The sequence below is a fragment of the Monodon monoceros genome, unplaced genomic scaffold (genome assembly GCF_005190385.1).
Source record: "Monodon monoceros isolate NGI ecotype Baffin Bay Population unplaced genomic scaffold, NGI_Narwhal_1 Super_Scaffold_3, whole genome shotgun sequence".
Lineage (NCBI taxonomy): Eukaryota > Metazoa > Chordata > Mammalia > Artiodactyla > Monodontidae > Monodon > Monodon monoceros.
The window spans coordinates 67,320,843-67,337,546 of NW_021703780.1; the positions used below are offsets into that span (position 1 = coordinate 67,320,843).

The window sequence follows — 16,704 nt, forward strand, 5'->3', positions numbered from 1 at the left end:
TATCCTCAAGCCCCAGCCCCAGAGAGGGACCCCAGGGCTTGAGGAGCCTGTAGGAGGATGAGGATTATGAAAATGAGAATACATATTAGTAGTAATGATAATATCAGTTAATGTTAACTGAGAAATTACTAGAGGCAAACCCTTCACAAGTTATTAGGGCCTAATAACACTGCTGACTCTTAGGGAGATCACTAGATTTGGTTTCCAGGCCTGTAAGGACAGGAGAACCCACCTCTGCTCTTACCAGGTCCCCTGGCCCCCAGGGGGACGAAGGTCCCCCGAATGGGAGTAGGGAGGGGACCGTCATCACAGATGTTGTCGGTGGAGTTCACCCACCCCACATGCCCCAGGAGGCTGATACCCTTTACCACGTCTTATACAGGAAGAAGCTCCATTTTACAGAGGACAGAGAAAGGTATCCCCTCAAATCAGTGGCTGAGGAGGGGGCTGCATCAGATCTGTCTGATGCTGAGCCCCTGAGCAAGCTGAGGGAGGCAAGTGGCCAGGCCTTCCTTGCCTGTGTCCCCTCTGTGTCTTTTGCCAACACTCAGAGCTCTGGGTCATGAGGGACAATGGACTGAATGTGACTGAGTCCCCCACCCCACTTCTGGGTGCTCCTTGGCTGTTCCTCTGCTGGCCTGGCTCCCAGATGCCCAGCCAGACCCTAAGCCAAATGCATCTCATAGCACTTGGGTCCTGCTGGCCCAGCCCACGGAGGCCTGCCCACCCAAGGTTGGGTCCAAAGCTGGCAAGGGCTGAGGGCTGGATTGGAGTGAGACAGCCCCAGGGGTATGCCATGTCAGAGACCTGACATGTGCCTCTGCCCTCAGTCTGATAAGAAAGGACATACCTTTGAAACCCTTTGGAAGCTCTGTGCCTTCCAACTCTGGCCTTTAGAGCAGTGTTTTCCTGTTCCAAACCTCAGTTTCTCCCTCTGCCCAATGGGACTAATCCTTGCCATTCTGCACCCACCCTGGTCTCTAATGGTGACACAGTTCTCTCCATGGCTCTGGGGATCCAGCAGTGATGGAATAAAATGCCCCTCCACCTGCCCCATTGTGGGGCTCTAGGGACCCCTGGGGCAGCTTCTTGTCATCCCAGGATTCCAGGTGAATAAGACCCAGTTTGGCATCACCACAGCCTTCTCCTCCTGCCCCGCTCCCCGACTCCCCTGGCCTACAAGGTCTGGGCGCCTTAGCTGAGGCACACTGCAGAGCCAAGGTCTAGCTCCTCCTGCTGCTCAGACCTGGGCACCCAACTAGACCCTTGGACATGAAGACCTCCACAGTGCTCGTGCCCTTCCACTAGGAACTCTGTGCCTGGGAGATGATGTTGAGGGAAGTTCCATGGGCAAGCATGTCTGCAATGGCAGCAGGCACGGGCTGGTGGGGCCCTACGTGGTCATTTCACCCAATCGGTGTGAAGACCAAGCCTCCTGAGAAATGGGGATACTCTAAAGTATCCCCATTTCTGACTTGCGGACAGAAATTGGAAGGGCCCGTGGGGAACTGTAGCTCCTAAGGGTCCCAATCACCAGACATGACAGTCCCCTAGTTGGCTGAGTCATAAGAATTGCCTGAAACAGTTATTCTACACACGAATCCCTGGTCACCACATCTAACCTTCTGAATCAGAATCCCTAGGGTGGGGCCTGGGACTCTGCATTTCCAAGAAGACACTCAGGCAATTCTGTTTTGGGGCTCTGAGAACTCTCCAGAGAAAAACATCAGGGAGACCTGGACAGACCTGAGTTCAACGCCTCGCTGGTTACGCCATGGGGCTAAGAGAAGCACTGAAAGTCCAGCTGTGGTGGGGAGATGTCTGTGACGTGTAAACAGAGTAAAGCAAGGTATAGAATAGCAGGTAGAGTGTGATCCTATTTCTGTCAAAAGTAAATTAAAGTGTGCACACGCATGTGTGTGTGTGTGCATGCGTGTGTACCCATGCATGTGTGTGTTCGTAAGTGTGTCTGGGCAGAACAGAGGCTGCAAGGACAGACTTCAAGCCATGGAGGGTTGGACTGAGGGAGACTTTGGGTTTCTACTTTACGAATTTCTCTTTGGCTGGAATTTAGTGCTAGTGAACACTGTTGACTTTTATAATCCAAAAAAAAAAGCAAAACAAAATTCCGTCTTGAAAAAAGCACTGTTGAGATTGGGAGATGCATTTTTTTTATTTTAATTTTTTAAATTAATTAATTAATGGCCGCTTTGGGTCTTCATTGCTGCACGCGGGCTTTCTCTAGTTGTGGCGAGCATGCGGTACTCTTCGTTGCGGTGCGCGGGCTTCTCATTGCGGTGGCTTCTCTTCACGTGGAGCATGGGCTCTAGGTGCACCTGCTTCAGTAGTTGTGGCTCGCGAGCTCTAGAGCACAGGTTCAATAGTTGTGGTGCTCGGGCTTAGTTGCTCCGTGGCATGTGGGATCTTCCTGGACCAGGGCTCAAACCCATGTCCCGTGCATTGGCAGGTGGATTCTTAACCACTGTGCCACCAGGGAAGCCCTGGAGACGCATTTTTATGAATGCGCTTTTTCTTGTAATTTTTCATGATTATGTAAAGCTGCCTCTGTGTTTCATAAGCCAGGCTGTTTCCTTGGATGTTTTTGAGTTGGGAGCAAACCTCCAGGCGGTGGGTGCTCACCAGTGGGAGGTCCCTCCTGCCCTTGCTCTGCTATCTACATGAAATTCAGGGCAGAGCTATCCTGATGTGCTTCTGCACATCCCCTGAGTGGACACCAATGAGGTGTGAACAGGTCCCGAGCAGCTGTGTTCCTGAATGACAGCACTGGGCATCACTTTGGCAGGTCTGGCCCACGTGTGGCTCCTGGGTCAGGCCTGGGCTAGTGCTGGGGGCCCTAAGTCAGCACTGGGCTTGCAGTGGAGGCAACATCCCAGTCTGGGTCTTCAGAACACTGTCTTTGACTCATATCCGGGGCTCAAAGCCTGTGGGGGCCTGGGATGGGTCCTTGTGTGAGGATGTGTCCAGCCTCGTGTCCACCAATGCGTAGCAGAGGGCCCACTCTTGGACACTCTCTAACGGGCTTGTAGGTTGATGAAGAATTCAGTTTTAATAAATCCATCTCTCCTCTCAATGCCGGAAATTTCCTTCCAGAGGCATTTTTGGGGTAAAGTTTCTTTTGATAATGTTGCCCCCAGGGACGTGAGATGACACACAGTTCAACTCACAGAACCTCTGATTTTTCTGATTTAACTTTTGTTTTTGTTCTTGTTTTTTAAAAACACTGCCCCCCCTCCAAAGGTAAAAGTAAAGTACACTCATTGTAAAAACCTGGAAGGTATAGAAAATTTAGAAGTAAACTAAAATTGTATGTAATGCCACCCAAAGAGGACCACTGTTAAAGTCATTTGTTCGTTTGACAAATTTTTTTTTTTTTTTGGCTGCACCACGCTGCATGCAGGATCTTAGCTCCCCGCCAGAGACTGAACCTGTGACCCTTCCAGAGGAAGCTCGGAGTCCTAACCACTGGACCACCAGGGAATTCCCTCATTTGACAAATACTGATTTATTACAATTGTTTGAAGAAAATAAAACAGGGTCAAGGGTCAGGGAGAGGGGCTGGAGAGTAGAAGTGGGGGTCCCTTCAATAGGTGTTTGCTACTATAGTTTCTTTTGTTTTCTTATTGTCAGGATCACATAAAGTTCTCCATTTTTCATTTACATTTTCCCATTAGCATTCCCAAATTCTTCAAAGACATCATTTTTACTAGCTGTGTATTGTCCCATCATGGAGCTATGTCCTCATTATTAACCATCCCTCAGTGATGAGTATTTGGAGTGCTTCCAGGTTTTCACCAAGATGTATTACCCTGCAGTTAACATGTGGTACCTAAATCCTTGTCCTCCTGGCAGCTTAGCTGGGAGTTTTCCCAGAGTTTTCAATGGGAAACTGCTAGGTCAGAGGGTGGCAACCCTTCTAAAGCCCTTGATACATATTTGGCAATGAGCTCTCCAGGAAGTCTGGTTGTGACTCAGTCACCTCTGCCTCTCAGGCATGTGCTTGGGGGAGAGGGCAGAGGGAGGGAATCCAAGACCTGCATGGCCTTGAGTGGATCCCTGCATGTTTCTGGGCCTCTGTTTCCTCACATTTGTAAAATGGGCTCATTCTCACAACAAACAGAGGTTTCTTCTTGTTTTCCCTTTCTCTGCCTGGGGAAAGCAAATTCAAGGTGGGGAGGCTACCCTCATTTTCACAGCTGTAAGCTCTTCCTGGCAGTGGTATGTAGGCAGCAGGAGGTATTAGACCCCCTTGGCCAGTGAGCAAAGGGAAAATCAATGAGAAGAGAGAATTCTGAGATGAGTTTTATAGATGGTTTTCTCCAGGACACCTGCAGACTCTGGGACCGTGGGCACTGGGCAAGAGCCCCATGACAGGGAGGCAGGGGTGGGGAAAGGGAACCTGGACACAGGGGATAACTCACCAGCTCCTCGACTTTGCTAGAAGGCAGCTCTAACCCAGGTGCACATGGCTCTCTCTCCTTCCTTTCTCATTTTATTGCTTTTTTAAAAAATCACAACTTGGGAATTCCCTGGTGGTCCAGTGGTTAGGACTCAGCGCTTTCACTGCCGGGGGACTGGGTTCATTCCCTGGTCGGGAAACTAAGATCCCGTAAGCCGCGTGGTACTGAAACTGTGCACCTCAGATTGGGACTTGAATCCACATGCCGGGACTCGAACCCAGCTTAAACCCAGATTGGGACTTGAACCTACGCGCTGGGACTCGAACCAGTCAGGGTTTGCTTCTTTACTCCCAAATCTTCTCTCTGGATTCACTTTTCTTCTTGCAGAAATGTATCTTTTAATAATTTTTTAAAATAAATTTATTTTTATTTTTGGCTCTGTTGGGTCTTTGTTGCTGCACACAGGCTTTCTCGAGTTGTAGTGAGCGGGGGCTACTCTTTGTTGTGGTGCACGGGCTTCTCATAGCGGTGGCTTCTCTTGTTGCAGAGCACGGGCTTTAGGAGCACGGGCTTCGGTAGTTGTGGCACGCAGGCTCGGTAGTTGTGGCGCACGGGCTCGGTAGTTGTGGTGCACGGGCTTAGTTGCTCCACGGCATGTGGGATCGTCCCAGACCAGGGCTTGAACCCATGTCTCCTGCATTGGCAGGCAGATTCTTAACCACTGCGCCACCAGGGAAGCCCATCCTCTTGTCTTTTTTATTTTAACTAGCCTTGTAGGTGCAAAGTGGTATCTCATGGTGGTTTTGTCACTTACTGCTTAAAAAAAAAAATTATACAAATAACAACACATGTTCTTTGTAGAAAATTTGAGAATATAGCAAAATACTGTGATAGTCTGTTTTATATGTCATTCTGAAACCGTGCACCCCAAATTGGGACTTGAACTCATGTGCCGGGACTCAAACCCAGCCAAAACCCAGACTGGGACTTGAACCCACATGGCCGGGACTAGAACCCGGACCAAACTCCCAGTCTTCCAACTGAGATGGCACACCTGGTTTCAGGACTTAATGAAGCTCAGGTTTTTGATGTCTCATTGCAGAAAGGATTCAGTGAGACAAAGTAATAGGTAAGAAGTGAGAAACACTCCACAGACAGAGTGTGGGCCATCTCAGAAGGTGAGAAAGGCACCAAGGTATGGGATTGTCAGTTTTTATAAGGGTGGGTAATTTCATAGGCTAATGAGTGGGAGGAGTATTCCAGCTATTCCGGGAAGGGGCGGGGATTTCCATGAACTGGGCCACTGCCCACTTTTTCATCCTTATGGTTGGCCTTGGAACTGTCATGGCACCTGTGGGTTTGTCATTTAGCTTACTGATGTGTTACAATGAGCGTATACTGAGGCTCAAGGTCTAGTGGAAGTCCACTTGTCCACCATCTTGGACCCATTTGGTTCTAATCCGTTTATGTCATGTCCTCGGGCTATGTCATTCTTTCAAAGGTTGTGCCCTGCCTCCCTTCCCTCCTGTTTCAATTCAGCTAGGCTGTGTCCCCAATTATTCAGTCAAACACTAACCTAGGTGCTGCTGTGAAGGTATCTTGTAGATGTGATTAAATCCCATAATCAGTTGATTTTAAGTAAAAGAGATTATTCTAGATAACTGGGTGGATCTGATTCAGTTGGTTGAAAGGCTGAAGAAGAAAAGTGACTTCTTCTGTGGCAGCTCCAGCCTCCTCTGCAGTTTGTGACTTACCTATCAGTCCCCTCGGCCCACCACCTTGGAGCAATCCAATTCTTTGCCACAAATCTTTAATATAGACCTACAGGTTCTGCTTCTCTGCTTGTAGCCTGCCTGATACACAAAGAGGAAAACTTCATCCCCCATAATCCACCATCCAGAGGTCACTAAGGACAACATTTTGGTTATTTCCTTCCAGCCTTTTTTTTTCCTTTTTATCCATGAACATGAATATTTTAAGTAAGGTCATGATCCCTCTGGTTTATATCACTGTGCATCTTAAATGCTTTCCCGCAGAGTCCACATGCTTTTCTCCCCCAGAATTATTACTGGCGCAGAGGAAGGTCATCCACTGTCCCCCCTTGGTTGGATGTTTACGTTGCTTCTGCGTTTATACTGTATCAAACAATACTTGTGCTTTCACTATAGCTAGCACTTGCTTCTGGGAGAGAGGGCTTCTTTTCTGGTCATCACTGTGTGTCCTTGGCCAATCCCAGGACCAGATTGGGTGGTCGACCCTCTGAGTCACCCCCAAAGGCCGGGGCTGCAGGCACCTGGCACTCCTGAAAGGTGAGCACCAGCATGGAGCCCAGCGCAGCCCTGCCAGGCCTGCTTTCCTTGCACACAAAGGAAAAGTGCCTAGTCATTGCAGCTTGCGGTTTGAGTAGCAGAGCCTGGGCACCTCCCTGGGTGGGGAGTGGGGAGCTGCCTCAACAGCCCCCATCAGTTCCTGTCTGGGTGTGCCATGCCAGGCGGGGCTTGGGCAGTGCTATTGACAGTCAGGGCACTTCTAGGGCAGCCGGGCCCGCCTGCATGGCCTGCAGCACAGAGTGGGGAGAGATTGTCACCCTGTTCCCTCTTCTGGTATCTCCTGGTTTCCCTGAGCAAGCTGGGTGGTAGAGGTGGCTTTTGTTCCTGTGGATATTAAAGATGAACATTTTTGTTTTGTTGTGGGGAGATTAAGTGGATTTTCTCCTGGGCAGTTGTTGAATAGCTGAGGTGGTGGTTATTTAGGGTAGGGCTGCAGCAGTCTGGAGAAAGGCATGGAGAGGGATTCTTTCCCTGTTTAGAGCCACATGGCTCCTCCTGGGAAACACGAAGCCGTAACAGTGTTTGGCTGGGAGGAACAGTCAGCAGCCACAGGAAGTCCCAAACCCAGGTTGGTTGCCCTCCAAACACAATGGCTTTTTCTCCCCACCCCACCCCTAGAATTAGCAATGACATCTAGTCAGCCTTCCTTCTGGTGACTTTGATGAGGCCTCAATTGACCCTTTGATTCTCTCATGAATTCACTCCTTTGTTGCATTTACCAAGGCCTGTGTGCCAGCACTGTGCTAGATGTTTGGGGAAGAAGATGATCCTGTCTTGGTTCTCAGATCACAGGTCACAGGTCGGCAGGGGCCACACGGCCCTGTCCTGTGATCTGTATAAAGAATTGCCTGCTGAGACTGCAGATCAGGGAAGGCTCCAAGGAGGAAGAGACAACCGACAGCAAATTTTGAAATAACAGTATTCCCTGCCACCAAACTGTACCTGTGTCATGCTGGCATGGGTGATGGGAATTGAGACTATAAACGCATTTCAGATCTGGACCTCGGCTTCCCAGCTCGGCCAGTATCCTGGCAGGATGCCTCTGAGCCACTCCCACGCACCACCCACCCCCCCACCCCCGGCCTAGGGCTGAGAAAGCCCTCTGAAGAGCCATACCTGGGAGGAAGGGATAACAACAGGTGACTGGCAGCAACGCCACTGTCATTTCCAAACGTGCTTCAAAATTCTCCAGGGACCCGAAAGCTTTTCCCACGTTCCACAAACCCAGAGGGAGGTTTGAACTGAACACGTCCAGGTCAACTATTGCCACTGCTGCCCCCTAGCTGGGTGAACTTGGATGGATGGCCTTCGGCAAATCACTCAGTGGTCAGTTCCTTCACCTGGAAAACGAGGCAATGACATGTGTCCCCCAGGTGGTCAGGATGGTCAAAGTCACTCTATTCCACAGAGTGACGTGCATCCCTGCTCCCGAAATCGCAGTTTACCACGGAGCCCAGGCTAAGGGGACAGGGCAGGCGTGTGTGGTGCTGTGCCCATAGTGTCCAGCACTGAGTCTGGGACAGAATAGCTGCTACCCCCAGCCCCAAGGGTCAGATGGGGACCAACAAATAGGGTGTGTGTGTGTGTGTCTCTCTCTCCCACCTTCCCTCCTACCTTTCTCTGAGGTTGACGCACCGGCCCATCATTTAAGGGCTCCAAAGTCCTCGGGAAATGTTAATTAATAACCTTGCCATCTTGGGCTGGAGCGCAAACAGCTCCTCGGTCTCCTTTTGGGCAGAAGCCCAGTGAGTCAGGGCAGGCGATGGAGCGGGGCGGGAGCTGGCTCCCAGGTGTGTCAGCCCTGGATGGGCCCTTTGTGGGAGAGCGGCCGTCTTCTGGGTGAAGGGGAGCTGTGTCAGAGTGAAGACCAGGGCTCCTATTTACGGGGGCATTCTGAGAATTTGTGTAGTCATGCCCAAGCATTTCCATATTTAATATGGAACATCTGATTATAAATTACTTTAAAACTTCTCCTTTAGATCACAATTAAGGTCTTATTTAAAAATTATGTAGGCATAGGTTACATTCTCTATGAATTCTAGGTCAAAATGGTAAAGGTGAAATGACAAAATATTTGTTTAAAAGGGGGTGAGGTGCCTGCTAGGGTGGAGACCACACAGTAAATGGGGGTGTTGGCCGGCAACATTGCTAGCGTCCCCTTTCCCATCAGGGGGCCTGTCGGGGTAAGGGTCAAACAGAAATCAGGGAAGCTTCTCGGTGCCAGCAGGACGGGAGAGGATGTCAGCCCTTCTGTCCAGGGGAAAGACCCCTGCCTGGGAGGGGCAGTCTGTGGGGGCAGGAACGTGTCAGATATAGAAACAACAAAACGGGGCTTCGTTAGCAAAACGTGTAGGGGTCCAGATTTTTGTACATGCTTCAGAAGCCAGGGCGCTATTGCCAACACTAAGAAATTCCACAGAACATGGTGGGCGGTTTGCTGGGGGTGCCTCTAGAGCTTTGCCAGGGCTCAGGCAGTACCAGACCCATCTTTCTGGAGGGGCAGGGACAGAGTAAGCAAGCAGCAGTTCCTGTGGACTGTGGCCGCCTTCTCAGCTCCAAATTCTGGGGCCCTTTTTAGACTGATGGGCTGACGTCAGTCTAACCACAGCCAGGGCCTCTGCCCCTTCCCAGGATGACAGGAAGCTGGTGTCGTGAGTGGCCCTTTCCCAAGGCTGCACTTTGAATGGCCTCCACCTCCGAGGGATGTGGGGAGGGTTAAAGAATACACATAGAGCACACAGCACACAACAAATGTCGGTTATGATTACTTGTGGGACTGTACTTCAAATATATTCAAACTTACGTGAAAGAAGTGCCTGTGAAACATGATGTGACTGTCATGTGGCCTTTGTATCACCTACTTCCGAGCCATTCTACCACCGGGCATAAGAGATCTCTTAGTAGTCAGCTTTACTTTTAGCTAATTTGCCTGGTGAACCTGAAGAGATATATGTAAGCCCCATCTGCCCGCCCGCCCTGCCATGGGTTCCGTCTGCATGAGCGTGGCAGCAAACTTAAGACAGGTGGAGAATCTTGAATTGATCTAAGCCCTTTAGAAACCTGTTGGTGTCTTCCCATTACATTTGGGGGTAACAGAGACCCCAAAAGACACGGCCTGAAGGAGAGAATGCAGGCTGGGCTCCAGGGTTTGCTTGGTTTAGTGACTGTTTCGCTGCTCTTCCCTTCAGCTTTCCAAGAACCTGGCTTCATCTTTAGAGGAAGCCCCATGGCTGGATTTCTAGCTGCTCATCCAGGAGAGACAAGCTGGTTCTTGTAGCTCTGACAAACACAGAAGCCTCAGCAATTTCTAACTCACACACTTACTCAAAGACCAGGTATTTTTTAAAATTAATCACTTAATTAATTCATATTTATTTATTTTTGGCTGCGTTGGGTCTTTGTTGCTGCATGCGGGCTTTCTTCAGTTGCGGAGAGGGGGGGCTACTCTTTGTTGTGGTACGTGGGCTTCTCATTGTGGTGGCTTCTCTTGTTGCGGAGCATGGGCTCTAGGCACGCAGGGATCAGTAGTTGTGGCTCACGGGCTCTAGAGCGCAGGCTCAGGAGCCGTGGCGCACGGGCTTTGTTGCTCCGCGGCATGTGGGATCTTCCCGGACCAGGGCTCGAACCCGTGTCCCCTGCATTGGCAGGCGGATTCTTAACCACTGCGCCACCAGGGGAGCCTAAGACGAGGTATCTTTTAGCAACAGCATGAACCAGGATCCATAAACGGTGAGTGAAAACATCATTAGAAACAACCAGGAAGCCTAAAATCCCAAACCCTATGGCTCTTGTTCACGATCCAGTGGCCTTAGTTTTTCACGAAATTCCAATGAACCTGGTTACCTGGTTTCCTAGGTCATGACAGCTGAAAAGCAGCATGTGAGTAGGTCAAACTAGCTTTTACTAAACAGTGGTAATATGTGACCTAAGGAATTATAGAAAGCAATCTAGAATAATTTATCGTGGAGGCAATGGAGTCAAGAAAGAAGTTCTAGACCAGCCCTCTGGTCTGCTTGGCTTCAGGTCCCTAACTCAGTACTGGCTTAATAAGCAGCAGGCCCTGTCACTCTCGGCTTCAACTCCCTTCTCCCTAAAATGGGTTATTGCGAAGATCAGGAAAATAATGGACAGCAATGCTTAAGTGCTGGATGAGCATGCATTAATGATGACTGGGGTGTGTGTACAAAAGTCATAAAGCAAGGGTTAAGCATATGCTCTGCTCTAAAAAAGCAGGCAGGTATAACAAACATTTTAGAGAGAATTTCATTTGGAAACACACTTAATGTGAACAATTACTAGGGAGATATATGATTAACACTTTTTTCCTTTTCCCTATGTCCCATAATGATGACATTTTACTTTCTTCCCTCCCTCTTTCCTTCCTTATCATCCTAGATGCATGGCACATATGACAACTCAACACACATAAACTGAGTGAATTTGGGAAGTGACCTGGAAGGTTAAGTCCCCTGTAAAACAGTGTTTTTGGTCATGATTAAACCTGTACCCTCCATCTGGGGAAAACTCAGAGGAATAAATGGAGTTGTTTTGTTCTCTCACCTCACTCCCTCTCAGCAGTAGGAGACTCTGGAAAAGTGTAGCAACTCATTCAAAAGTTCCTATTTCTGTAAATTCAATAAAAACACAATTAAAATTTAGTAGGTGCTAAAACTTGGTTTTGAACTTTTATTAAAAAAATATATTTGCAAACATATAAAATTTAGGATGAAAAATGCTCATCTGAAAACAGGTAATAACTTAATATTTGCAAACATACACAGATGGTATAAAATCCATACCATTAAAAATGTTAATGATGCTGTATTGCGCTCATGGAACAAAAATCTTGCTGTAACCCCAGAGCTTCTCATGCTCACATTTCAGGGTGCTGAGACTCTGGTACACTGAAGGTCATGAGAGCCACATGGCCGAAGCAGGAATACAGAATAAAAAACCATTTAGAACACATACTGTTAAAAACACGTTTCTTAAGGAATCACACAGATAAAAGGGAAACACAATTTTGCATTTTCCCCATTCAAAGTGAACAATATTGCATCATAGCATTTCAAATGAAGATGTCAAACACAAAACTGAGTGAAACATTGCACACATCTCTCCTGCTGAATTTGCTGAAAAACAGGCTCCTTGAGGCCCCGGCCCACTCAGGGAAATGTTCTCAAGCACAGCTTTAAAAAGCTCAGTGTAAGTTGCTTTACTTGTTTCAGATCTTAACGTTTTAGACACCTGAAAACACAGGGCACTATTGGTTCCAGAAGGCCCTTTGAATACAACTGAAGAAAACCAAAGACAAGTAAGAAAGAAACACGTGCTCAGCAGCAAACGCGCAGCAAGAATGCAGGACACACGTCCCTGTGATTCCTCGTCTTCACTCACGTGGACTGAGCCCACTCGTGCCTGTGCTGCCTCTCATTCCTCTGTGTTTCATTTCGCCCAGAGTTACAGTATGATGGCTAATTTTGTTTTTTAAGCAGTTAGGCACCTTCAATTTCATGTTGCATTGTTAGTAATACAATGGCAGTTATGGCCTCTACTACCAAAATGAGAAAATTTCAAACTACATTCTTTGGGGAGGAGAGTAATAAAGCTGCGTGGTTTAAAAATATTTACCTAGTAGAAGATTTGATGGGGTTTAAAATTTTTACAAGAAAACATGGGTGGAAAAAGAACAATTCTTGACATGCAAAATCGGGTCATATTCTAAACTTAGCCTGTGCATCCTCCGGCAGAGAAGGACCCAGGTCAACTTGGGCTCTTAACAAAACCCCACTCCCAAAAGCCTTCCAAAGTAAGCCATGGACACTCACATTCACATGCAGACGGCATGAATGCTTCTGAAACTGACAGTCACTTGAAAACCTAGGATTCAAAGTCACACCTTACAAACCTCGGGAGAGATGCACAATGAGGAGGAGCTTCTTCCTTAAAGGAAAGGAGCAAGGCTGTTTGGGAGGTGGGAGTCCATTCAAAGACACCACATTAACTACAACCAAAGAAGAGGAGTGCCACCCACCCAGGTGAGGGGGGGGGGGCATACAGACAGTCACGGTGACCTAAATGCAGGTCACCTGAAGTTCTGCAAACCTAGCAAGAAGCATCTCTGTTTTGGTGTCCGTTTTGATTCAACTAAGGTTTAAAACTAAGATTCCAGTAAAGTCACTGCAGCAATGTAAACATGCAACCTAAACTAGCATGAGGTTCTGGGCAGAAGCCTGAATGAGGAATAAGGCATCTGAACTGCGACTTTCGGGCCAGGGTCATCCAACTGCAACTGTTCAGGCTTGGCCTGACTTCTCTAGGGACTCATTCTGGCCTGAACTTCCTAGTCATCATGACGGGGGACTTCTGGCTTCTGAATTTTCAAAATGCTTTGAATACATAAATCTGGGAGTTGAAACAGGTTTACCCTTTTCAAGTCTCCATGACTTGGGCACTTAAAAATTTACTTTCACACTAAGGAAACCTTATCACAGATTCTCTTTACTGTCTGTCATATTCATTCCTTGGATTAAAGGGTGAAAATTAAGAGATTTGATTAAAGACCCTCTTCAGGATATTCTCTCAACTCTCTTGTAATATTGTCCATACTCAAATCATCATTTCAATTCAAATGTCTATCATAACAAGAATCCCTCGATTCTTCCGCTTACCAAAGCCCACTGAGACTACACCTGGGATGCGAGCAAACCTGCCAGGGCAACTGTTTTCTGAGAACAGTCATGTGGCTCCCTGGACACCATCTCCTGGTGTCAGCAACACTTCACGTCTTACTGTAACTTTCTCATTCCCAGGTGACACGCAAGGAATTCATTTTTGGTTGCTGAATTTACACACTACCTTTGAAAACAAACTATTCCTAATGGAGTATGAGAACTTAAAAGCTTCCCTGACTTCTGCGCAATTCACAAATAACTAGGTAAATGCAATAGAAGACACTAAATTGGGAAGCAGAAAAGTTGCCCAGGAAGCATGTTTAGATTAACAAAAGCCAATCAAGGTATTCTTTATGCTAAAAAACTACGAGCAAACTAAAACAAGTATGTAATTCACAAGTAATTTTCTAAAATCTCAGCTAGAAAAAAAAAAATCTGTGGACTTATGATTGAGTTACCATTAAAGCTTAAATGATTGTTCCCGAGGAACCATTACATCTGTCAGCATTATTCACAGCTAATCCTTATGCTAGCTGGTTGAGCCAATTGGGTTTTACCCCATCATTAAATAGTGCTCAGAAAAGTAAGCAGTGCATCTTAATTGGTTAAATACTACAAAATGACCTGTATCATAGAAACGAAGACATTTTCATTCAAAGAATATCTTAAAATTACTATTGCTGAAATAAATCAAAATCTACATTAAAATATTACTAATCACCATTACATGCCATAAAAGAATAAATATAAATCATGGCAGATCAATAGCAGCATAACAAAGCATCTTTACATATTTTCACACTTCAGGCTGCAAAAGTACTCACAGCCTAGGAATACATTGGTAAAGTTCTGAATTTCACACTTTGTTTTTAACTCCATATTCTATAATAAAGTAAGGGCAGTGTGAATAACAGCTCCCTTTTCTGCATAGCTTTAAAACTATTCTCAGTAGACTTGAGGAATGGAACCAGAATGGCTTTGTCAGATTGGTCCACTGGTCCTTTTGTCAAAGTGTTAAGGAAAACAATTAACAATGACTTCTCACTGTGTTTAGACAGAAAAGGAAAATAAGGCTATGATTCACACACACATGTAACATTTTCAAAACCACTGGAGAGTAACTTAAAGTGAAGATTTCTGATAGAATTCGGGCCTTACCAGTCCCAGCCTTTATTTCAAAGGTGTGCCACGCCTGCTCCCATACCATGACAGGGCCTGCAGGGCCCGATTCCCAGTATCCCCACACTGGGAGCCTGCTACATGGCATCACTGGGGACACTTAAAAACAAAACACAATTAAGAAATTTCAGAACTTTTAAGGCCCAAGCGAGGCATTCATATAAAACATACTTCACTTGAACAAATCAGTCCTAATTTGCCAGCTTAAACTCTGACCCTTAAAACACGAAGCTACTTTGCACAGAGCTGACTTCTGCTCTGTTCTGAACTTGACTACCAGCCCAATGCTCAAGTTTTTAGGGGGGGAGTGGAGGGGAGAGGGGTGCAGACTGGGCTGAACTCTGACTGCTGCAAGGCTGGTGACCCCTTTTCCCTAAGACCTTGAACGTGAAAGTGAGTTGAAAATCAGATTCCTTATTTCACAAACTTGCTTAGATCTGATGAAAACACCCACACAACTCAACACAATGGTCTTTTTTTTTTTTTTTTTTTTTTTTTTTTTTGTCAAAACAAAGGTCTGCTGGTGATGCTTCACAGTGAAACCTCCATTATCACTGGGAACGTCACTTGGAAAACATTCTTAAGGAATGAGTCTCTTTCTCATAGGCTCAATTTCAGGATTCTCAAAACTCAATGTTCTGTTTAGAAGTTTCCATGATGAGGCCTATTGTTTCTGAGGTCGCCATTCTGCCTTCGGATCGACTCTGCTCCAGTCATAGGTTGTGGCTGTCTTTGTTCTTGGTCAGAACCTGCAAGTAGACTTCATGAAGCGTACTGAGGAAGCTGGAATCATTCTGGAAGAGATGGTAATGTCACATTCACCTCACTAGAGCTTACTTTCTTGATAACTGCTTAGGAAGAAGCTGTATACATGATTTGTATAACTAATTACCCAAAGAATCCCACCACCCAGAGATAACCATTAATATTTTGGAATTCACTCAGATATTTTTCCACCTGGAGCATATGCCCAAGAAGAGAGAAACACTGGTTCTGGCTAGTCTTGAATTTTCTTTATGAGCTGATTTTCTAAGAAGTCATACAATTTTTTTATTTTTAAAGAATGAAATTCAAAGACGAAATTGGTATCCTACATACCTTAATTAGATGTATTAATGTATCCTGGAGCTGAGACTTGCTGAGGACAATGGAAGGCTTTCTCTGATTTTCTGATGTTCCAACAGTTAGAGGAGAAGGGGAGCTTGCTTTCCTCTCAAGGTCTGAGGACCTTGTAACTGTCTGCTGGAAAACACTTGGGGACAGCAGGACTGAGGACACTGCCGAAGTTGTTGCAGGAACCAGTGGGGGGCCTGCCACCTGCAGGGGAACAATGGTCATTTTGCACCGAAGTGTGGAAGTCAGCAGCCACGCTGAGTAGTGGACGCCCGATAACAAGCATAAGCAGCAGGAGACTGGAGCCCAGAGTCCAGTGCTAACTATCTGGGGTTCAGATAAACATTCAGGAGCAGCATCTGGGCATTTTACGTCTGGTTAGGAAGCTTGTTAGCTGAAGGATAAAGAGTCCATTTATATGATAAGGATGCCCTAGAGTTGTTATGAGAAGCCAGGCCCGATCATCACAGAAGGGGGACCTGATAAATAACAGCAGGGTATGCACAGCAAGAATAGTCCTGTGATAAATCAAACATGTAAAGTTTTTCCATGAGGGGCACAGAAATGACTGGAAGAGGGTGTGAATGAACTTCCTGAGGTGATGGAAATGTTACAAACCTTGGCTGGGTCATTACCCAAGGGATATATGTATGTTAAAACTCAATTAAAAAAATCTGCATTTTATTATATGTAAGTTTTATTTCAATAAAAAGAGAATTTAAAAAAACCCAGTTATATGAAGCATTAGTTTCTTTCTTTTAAAAAATATTTATTTATTTGGCTGTACTGGGTCTTAGTTGGGGCATGCGGGATCTTTTAGTTGTGGCATGTGGGATCTAGTTTCCTGACCAGGGATCAAACCTGGGCCCCCCTGCATTGGGAGTGCGGAGTCTTAGCCACTGGACCACCATGGAAACCCTGAGCCTTAGTTTCTTTGGTGGTGTTCAACGTATTTATTATACCATTACTGGTATCAAAGATATATATATA

At 46.5% G+C, this 16,704-nt stretch overlaps 1 protein-coding gene across 1 annotated transcript in view; it reads right to left on the reverse strand.

Moving 5' to 3' along the window:
• Nucleotides 1–11,420: 11,420 nt before the first annotated feature.
• The window catches only part of DCP1A (decapping mRNA 1A), a 60,468-nt gene continuing 55,184 nt past the window's right edge, over nucleotides 11,421–16,704 (reverse strand). Inside the window, exons 9-10 of the mRNA XM_029242500.1 lie at nucleotides 15,700–15,918; nucleotides 11,421–15,395 (exon numbers count right to left, since the gene is read on the reverse strand). Of these exons, the coding sequence (XP_029098333.1) occupies nucleotides 15,315–15,395; nucleotides 15,700–15,918 (300 nt within the window). The 3' untranslated portion in view covers nucleotides 11,421–15,314. The remainder of the gene's footprint in view (nucleotides 15,396–15,699; nucleotides 15,919–16,704) is intronic.